A 9,341-nucleotide genomic window follows, 5' to 3' on the forward strand; every position below is an offset into this window, starting at 1 on the left:
GGCCAGTTTTAGAGAAATTTTGTTATGGCTTCCACATTTTTTTTCCCTTTAGCTTTATGTACTTCAAAATCCATGATATTTCCATTGATTTTATAGGCAACTTTAGAATACCGTATCTTTGAAAAACCACTTTCAAATGATTGATTGTAAATAAATGAATTATTGGTAATGAGTATACTATAAGTACTAGTGATAATAAAGTAGGGGAGTAATACATTTCAAGATTTTCTGAAAGATTCCTTCCCTGAAAGACTTATTTATGTCTAATTGCACATAATCTGTTGATAGGGAGTAATATTTATTTTTTAGAAGGTTTTGAAGTTCAGGAAAAATTACAAAAATGCTTCATAATAAATCAAATTTGTACTTTTGGGAAACTTATTTTCAATTGTAACTTACTATTTCTAAGTGATTCATGTGTATTTTATGGGGTATGCCATACCTAATATTAATTATTGATTATTATTTAATTAGCTACTTTGTGAATTATCTAGGCCATTTACTTCTCTTGCAGTCTTCACATTTTGAATTATTTTCCACAATTCTACCAAAAACTTAAAAAGAACCAGAAGCAATAGAAATTGAAGCCAAAATTACTATACTTCTGCTACTACTTGTTATTCAAGTTTAATCTGTTTAGTAATTGAAATGATGTTTTGAATCTCTATTAACTGTTTACTTTAACATTGGTTAATGGCTATATTAGAACTAGTTCACCAGGGTGACAAATATAATTAGCAATGTGTTGAAGAAATATGTGAAGAAAATTAAAGTGAGTTCTGAGATGAGGGAGATTGGTGGGGGCCATATTGTTTCAGACCAGGTTAGTGATATGATACATTCTCATGAAAAAACTTGTTTTCCTTACATGGTGTGAGTTGGTGGTCTTTGTCCTTTTAATTAAGGATAATAATTCATGATAAAATTAGATTTCTTGTTGATTATCTTATGCAGAAGGAGTGAGAATTGGTTAATAACCACTAACCTGTCCTCTCACCCCTAGAGTGTGAGCACTGAAAAGGATTAAGGCCCACTGTAGGGAAGCTTGCACTAAAGCTTGCACTGCCCTTTCCTCTGTTCTTTCAGTTAAATAGATTTTTAGTTCCCATGACTATCAATCTGGTGCTTTTCACAAGCACCAAATTCTTTAAAAAAAAATTAAAATGACTTTATTTTTAGAAATACACTGGCCTAGAATACTGCAAGATGATTTTTTTGTATGTCATGTTGACAGACTCAATACATATTTTTTCTCATGAATATTAGTTTGCTCTAATTTATGCTGAATTCAGTGGTCGATATAAACTTTTAAAAATCAAGGACAGATTTTTATATGCTTAGGTTTGCTTACCCAGTAGTAATTATAGAGTTTGGGCAGCGTTGAATAATTAGAAAGAGTTATCTGACAACCCTGTGGACACAAACTCTTAACCTTAATTTCTTGAATACTGCAATTATAAGGTGCTTTTATTTCATGTCCCCAGGCTTTTAAATGGCTTTTATAAATGCTGAAGTGTCATATCTTTTTCAGTCTGCCAAATTGGTATTGAATTTAATCTTGAAAATATATTTTGATTTTGTTAACTAAAAGTAATTCCAGAATATTAAACGCTCTTAGTAGTTAAAGCTTTTTTTTTTTCTTTTTTCATTTAATTTGAGCTTTTGTTGGTACTAACAAATAATTTGTGGCAGTTTCTTTCTTTCTTTCTCTCTCTCTCTCTCTCCTTTCTTAATGACTGCTAGAATCTATATACATGTCACCTTAGTGTGCTAGAAATGTTCCACTCAGATCAAGGATTTCTTTCTGGTTTTGTATGTTCTCACCTGCTCCTCACTGTAAATCATTGAAATGTCAAGTGTAATGATTAATTAAGCTGCACGTGCAAGTGTATTTTTTTTCACCTGTCAAGCAGGGAAGAGGTTTTATAGCAAGATTAGATGGTGCTGATTCACAGCTTTTACTTCAGACTGTCAGTAAGTAGAAATATTTTATAATTAGATGCTTAATCAGAATATGGCATACCAGGGTTTATTTGGTTTTGAATCCTTAAGTATTCTAAGATACAATTATTATACCAAACCTTATCATTAATTGCTAATTAGTGGCAAAGAGTAAATTCAGAATTCTTACATAAATATTTTGGAATTTAAGGTTCATAATTTAAAGTTTATAATTACCTTTTATTAAAATATTGGTAGTTGATTTAAGTTACTTAAATATTTTAAAGTTTTTAAAATTGTGTGTGTGTGTGTGTGTATCATATGCACCATGAGATCCATCTGTAATGAGATTCACTCTTATTATAATATAGCATGGGTTTAAATTTGTATGAATTGATGATGGTGGTAACAACACCTTTTTCTTTGAGTAATGAAATTTTATAGAATTTAATATAAAGCTTTTAATTTTTATACTTTAATCTAAAGCAAGACTGGGAAAACTTGTTCTTTCCACCCTAGTTCTTTCACCGCCAGTCCCCTCAACTCTTAAACCATCAGTAAAAGCAAAACCTCAAATTGTGTAGTAATCTTAATCTATTATTAAAAGGTCCTAGAAAGGAAGATTACAAGGTAGATTCAGAGTTTGAATCGGTTTTGCCATTGGTTTAGCAGCGGGTGGGCAGGCAGATGCCTGCTCAGAGTAGAACCTATTGCCATTTTTCACCATTGATAGAGTAGCCTTTCAGAGTCAATGAGCTCTGTCAATGTGAGCTTGTCAAGGCTACAACTTCATAGACCTGAGAGGCGGTTTGAGAGGTCAGCCCTTTTCAGGTTTGCTGTGATGCAAATGAACTTTAATGCTTAAACAACTATTGGAATTTTTATGTCTGCTCCTTGTTCTTTTTTCTTCACAAAGTCATTGACGAGACATTCAGTGCTTTTTAAATTGGAAGTTGCATTGTGCTAAAGACCTAGTACAGATTTACGGAGGGCTGAAAGCAGTTAGATCATGTTCTTTTCATGGTGCGATTAGAATCAAATCGATTTCCCTACAGCCTTCAGCATTCAGATGGCAATTTTAACAAAGCTTGGGGGCTAGACAAGGGACAAAACGACTGAACTGAATGTTAATTACACTCTGCAGCCTTATTTTCTTTTGATTTGGAGCTGACTGGCAACTAAATTAACAAAAAGTGTGACCATAACTGCTGCCCTATTTTCATTTAAAAGGAGAACTGCCTCTAAAAGGCTATCTTTACAAAGAAACAAGTGAGGTCTGCTGATCATTGTTAACAAGGGCACTTTTTTTCCTTTAAAATTCTTGCCCAAAAACCTGTTCAAAAAAATAATGTATTAAATTAGTCATCTGCGTATTATTATCTAGAGAGCTGTTTGGTTTTCTGGTTTTTATGACATAAGCTTGGAAAGTGTAAGGCAGTAAGGGTAGTTCACTGGTAGTTAAGAATTATAGTTGGCACCTATGAGATTGTGGTGTGTCTTTAGTACATTCAACATGCTGGAAGGTAATATGGTAACTAGATAATAGAAGATACTATTTTATTATGTAATATTAAACATTTTAAAAGCAGTTTGATCCTAACAGTTTCTCACCTAGCTCATCCTTGTTTGATATGCAGTTTTTCACATTTGATTGTTAGTACTTACTTAGCTGTGCCACATTAATAGTGCTGGATGCCTTTTTCCTTCCCTTGTGAGGAAGCTGCAGCTGCACCAAGTTGCATTTGATTCTCGTGGCAGCACTGTCTTTTGCACCTGCAGCTGTATCAGTATCATCCTAACACCTGGCATCATGAATTATCCTCTACTTTATTCATACTCCCAAGCAAGAAACATTTCATGCTTGCTGCGTAGCATATATTGCAGAAATCAAGTGTTCTTAAACATAAATTTCTCAGTTCATTCCTTTAACAGTGTTGAATTAAGAGTTGATTTTATTGTTATTCTTATTGATTTAAATACAATTTTGACCTGTTTCAATACTTACATGTTATTTAAGTATTGCAAAGATATTTTTGAAATAAATGGGGATTTAAATTTGTATCATTTGGTACATAACGGCTTTTTAGACTTTGATAGTTTTAAATCAGAGGCTATTAAGTTTGAAACATTGAGAAAAGGATACAGTGCTAAAAAAAACAAAACCATATCTTTATTAAACTAGAGTACTATTTGTATTCAGGAGACTATTTAGTGCTAGACTGTTGATAGTGTATAGGCCACCTTATATTCAGTCACTGTCTTTTACCTCTCTCCTTTTCACGCAAAAAGCAGCTGCAAAACAGTTTTTCTAAAACCAGTCAAGAGTAAAGTTTTTTCTCATTTGTCTTCCAGACACGAAGATCGATTGAGAAGTTATTAGAATGGGAAAACAATAGGTTATACCACAAGGTGAGTACCACAGGGAGCAGCTTCGTACTGTTGGGGTCTGAATTGCACAGTATGGAAACAGATGCTTTTGTTGAACTAAAAATATGAAAGGTGGACAAATGGGTTAGTCTGTGTGCTGCAATAAAATAGAGCTCATTTTTCTTCTTTTACTCTCCTTCTTGTCTAGCTGTGCTTGCACTGGAGACTGAGCAAAAGGAAATGTGAAACGAATAACATGATGGAATATGTAAGTTAAAGGGCTGTTTTGTGAGTTTCTCTATTAAATGATCATTTATTTTGCTTCTGATCTTATTCTTTCCATGATTATTAATCAGCAAAGGTGTCAGGAGCTTAATCTCCTGAGTGCAAAGATTTTCTACGGTTCACAGATGCATGGTTTCATGTGCAAGACTGATTTATAAAGTTATGAATGACTTGAAAACAAGGCTTCACTGTGTTCTGAAAAATAATAAATTAATTGCCAAGATAAAATAGCCTGAACATGTGTTGATGGAGTGTGAAATTTTAGATGCTGTATAAAGAATAACCACAACTTTGGTTACGCAGCAAGTCAGATATGGCTTTTTTATATAATGCTAATCAAGTTTCCAAGTGTGGAAGAAAACCTTTCAGCCAAGCCATTGGAGCTTAAGAAACCTTTAGCCTTTATAAATTTTAACTACCCATACCTCAGTGGCCTTTAAATAATCTTTTAAAGTGTTATTAGAATATTATTTTATGAAAATTACCCTTAAAGTAAGTAGATGAGATTTTGCCTATCCCGTATTTATTCTTTAAAAGATATTTAAGTTGTCACATATATACAGTGAATTTTAGAACTTATTTAGTATATCTAATTTACTTACTCCTTAATTTATACGAACAATTTTTCTCCTTTTGAGAAATTCAGAATACTAAAGAAAATTATGAGTTTTTATTTATTTTGTCTTGGGCTTGGATATTTTATTTTAAATATAGAAAGATTATTATGTTAAATGAAAAAGATCTAAGGAAGAATGAATTGAACTTAAAGTCATAGCCTTTGTGAAGTACCTGGTACATCATTTCTGACAAATTCTATTCTTTGAAACAATTTAACCGTCATAGATTGTGTGTGTGTGTGTGTGTGTGTGTGTGTGTAAAAGATTGATTAAAACAGTGCTTAATTAAATGGTTGGAAATTGTCATAAAATCATGCTGCCTTGTAGTATTTATTCTTTTTTTTTTCATTATCATACAGTCAAATCCCATTTCTAACCTTGAACCTAAAAGACATATTAAAAATGTCTCTTTTTTCATAGAGTAGGTCTATATTCAGTGAACCAAATCATGTCAAGTATATCATTATCCTTTATAACAAACGTGTTTATGAAGATGAGAAAGACACTTGATACTTTATAATACTAATAAAAAAGCACATTCAAATAACTTGTTTTGAGATTGAACTATGAAAATGCTAGTCTTATGTTTTTATCATAGATGATAAGGAAGTTTAGGTATTATATTTTGGTGAGAGGGATGGATATGTAGGAGATTTAACACATTTTTGAAAAAAATATTTGTTTTATTTATAAACCAAAACACTAAGCTTAAAACACTGAGACTTTATTTATTTTTGGACATTTCTAAATTTACAGTTGAAAGGAAAACATAAAAGTTATTCCCAATGCTATTATTTTCAGATGACGCTATATGAATGTCATTCACCTTTTCCATGAATGTCATTCATTCATACCATATATTCATTATATTCATGTGAAATATTTTTTAAACTTAAAATAATTTAGTAAACTTCCAAAATATCATGAGCTCTGTGCTTTGTTTGTAAAATGGTTTCCTTTAATTTATTATGAATTTTTTAGATAATTAAACTCCACTATTAAAACCATTATATTTTTTATACTATCATAGAAGATATTCAGAAGAGTAGTAAAAATTTTTTAATCAATTAATTGAGTAGTATTTAAAATTTTTTTCTCAGTATGTATATTTGTGATAGTTAAATGGAGGAATAACAATTTAAAAAACTTCTTAACAAATAATTTTAAAAAGTTAAGTTAGCAAATAACCTAGTGAGAAGAGTATTCTTCCTAATTAATTAAGTCATTTTTACCATGTATTTCTCTTTGAACAAAACTTCTTTTTAACTTATAGATATTCATTTTTTAGTTAAAGGAAAATAATTCTCTTTGATTATATTGTGAATATTGGAGACAATCTAGAAAAAAACCAACTTGACATCAACTTTTCTTTTATTCATATATGGTAGAATAGTATGATTTAGAAGGAATGAGACAAGTGGCCAATTTCTATGCATTTCTTCTAGAGGAATAGAGTTCATAGGGTATATTCTTTAAGAAATAATAATGCAAATATAGCCAAAATAGCCTTTATTTTTCATTATGTAGTATACACTGTAAAATGTAATGCCTACACTCAAGAGCTGGAACTGTATAGACTGTTTGATTGAGGGCATGTTTGAAATATAGGAGTATTTATTGAATGTTGACTCATAAGTTGTTTAAACATTTAATCATCAAGTTTTAGATATAGTTTCTAGAAAAAAAAATAAGTTCACCAAACTTGGAAATGTTTAATACAAATATTTTTTTTGTTTGTTTAGCACCTATTCTATACAGAGTTGGAACAAGGGAAAGGATTGATTGAAAATTAACACAGTTTCAGTTTGGAATAAAAATTATCTCTGGCCAACTTGTATCTTTCTGTGTTGTTGATTTTCCTTTAGGTTTTTTAAAAAGGTCCTTTGGAACAAATTTTAACTTTAAGTTTGCTAACTTAAGAAGAAAAGAACTTTAAAAAAATTAAGAGATAAAGAATCAGTTAAAATGAGAGCAATTCTAGAACCTATAGACCCATAGAATTGGGTTAGATAAATGGCTGGAAAGCTAAAGAAATAAATATTGGGTTAGCTGCAGCCACATAGTACAATAGAAAAAACAAGGCTTTGCAGTTAAGACAGACCTTTGTTCAAATAGTGACTCCACAATCCATGTGTTACCCTTCTCAGATCATCAATTTCCTCATGTGTAAGAAGAGGATGATAATACTTGCCTCATTGAAAAGTTGTTGGTATTAAATAAATCTGTATAGTATGAAACACTTGTAGTTATTTCTTAATAAATACTAGTTCTGTGTTCTCATTTATTCATGCATGTATTCCCCTGTGTGTCAGAGGCACTGTCAAAGTTGTTTCAAGTGATGGAATATAACTGAAGTTTTGTTAAGATAAAAATCTATTTAAATCTTTTTAAAACTTTTTTTTTTCTCTTTCCTTCTACAGGTCATCCTCATAGAATTTTTACCAAAGACGCCGATTTTTCGACCAGATTAGCATTTACTTTATTTATAGAGACTTTCCAAGTATGTTGTCTTTCCAATGGTGCCTTGCTTGGTGCTCTTCTGGTGGTGACATAACATTGGTTCTACAGAATTGTGTGGTGTTTTTTTTTTCTTTCTGTTTTTGTTTTTGTTTTTGTTTTTAAATAACCGCATGTTCTAAGTGTGCATTTTTGTCAAACTTTGCAACAGTTATTTCATACAGATGTTTAATACTTAAGTTATTGTGCTCTTTTCTGTTATGTATTCTGATTTTCAAGGATTACTTTTTTGTATTATCAAAAAAATACATTTGAACTTAGCATAAAAAGTGGCCAGCCTTTTATTTTATCACCAATGTACACACAGTTATTTATTTATTGATTCCTCAATATAGAAAAACACCTTTGTAAGACTCTATCAATTCTAGCAAGCACACTCTTTGTATTATTTTTCTTCCTTTTTAAACTTAACAGTTATCATTTTAAATTAGTAAGTTTTCTTTGAATAGCTTTTTGGAATTTAACATATCCTTTTTATAAATTTCTAATGCTTTGTTTACAGCAGAAATATCTGTAATGTTACGAAGATCTATAAAAAAGTTTTGAAAGGATTTCTGTCTTCAAAGGTAGCAAGGCAGGATTAAATTATTTTTATTAGAATAGACAAATCTGTGAATGGTATGCATGCATTTAATGGTTACTAGAGCTCAGGATCATAAAATATTAGTAACATTACAATCTATATATTTTTTATCAAGATGATGATAATGGCCTTATTTGGGTTATTTTTTATTGTTTATCAATTCTCATATACAAAAGTATGGAAATACTCCTTTAAAAAAATGTCTAAGGAAAGTATTTGTCCCAGTCTAACACAGTTGTAGAAAACTTTTCTAAAAAGTTTTTGAAGGAAAGCAAAAATTCTAGAATTAAAAGTAAGCTGGTGTTTAGTACCCCATTTATATTTAGGACAGATTATTACTAAGAAATGGCAGACATATTTAGTACTGTTTTTATCTGTTAGTTTGCTTATGGTCCAGTTATATGTACTTTTATGATTGAGACTATGACATTTAAGATTGAATCAGATCAGCTTGTTTATTTCAAATATATACAAACATACACATTTTCTTTCTCCTTTTGGTTATACATATGTCCATGCATTTTAAAACTTCCCGAATGGCCTATGTGTAAATTTTTGTTTTTATAAACCTGAAATTATACAAATTTTAATGTGTCAAGAACTTGTTCCATACAGCTGTGGTATCGAGCAATAATGTGAAGAACTTTTGAAATTTATATATAAACTATGCTTAATAATTTGTATTAAGACTTGGTACCACTATATACAATACCTTTTCCCTTGTATTAAATTTTTTAAATACCAGTTTCATTAATTTATATACCTGTATTTTTAAAAAGTGTCTCTTTGTACTTCTCCAAAGTATTGTAATTCTATATAAATTTGAATAGTTGAATGCCAATATTTTATATTCTATATCCTATATCGGACATTAGGAACTATCTTTAAAACTGGGATTTCTTTTTTTTTTCTTTTTCTTTTTGTATGAGAGTTATTTGTTTTCATTGCCCCCTAAAGGTAGCTTGAATTTATAAAACATTCTTTCTCTGAAGAGCTCACAGTACAAAGAATCCAGACACTTCTAGATTGAG

The 9,341-nt window shown here is 30.4% G+C and overlaps 1 protein-coding gene across 2 annotated transcripts in view; it reads left to right on the plus strand.

Annotated features, from left to right (window-relative positions):
• Positions 1–9,054, plus strand: part of CHIC2 (cysteine rich hydrophobic domain 2) — a 43,874-nt gene extending 34,820 nt beyond the window's left edge. For both annotated transcript variants that reach the window (XM_090268166.1, XM_090268165.1), the window contains exons 4-6: positions 4,294–4,350; positions 4,517–4,576; positions 7,631–9,054. In XM_090268166.1, coding sequence (XP_090124292.1) covers positions 4,294–4,350; positions 4,517–4,576; positions 7,631–7,681 — 168 coding nt within the window. In that variant the 3' untranslated portion in view covers positions 7,682–9,054. The remainder of the gene's footprint in view (positions 1–4,293; positions 4,351–4,516; positions 4,577–7,630) is intronic.
• Positions 9,055–9,341: the final 287 nt, after the last annotated feature.

This window comes from Furipterus horrens, unplaced genomic scaffold (genome assembly GCF_987537825.1).
Source record: "Furipterus horrens unplaced genomic scaffold, mFurHor1.1.pri manual_scaffold_2, whole genome shotgun sequence".
NCBI classification, from domain to species: domain Eukaryota; kingdom Metazoa; phylum Chordata; class Mammalia; order Chiroptera; family Furipteridae; genus Furipterus; species Furipterus horrens.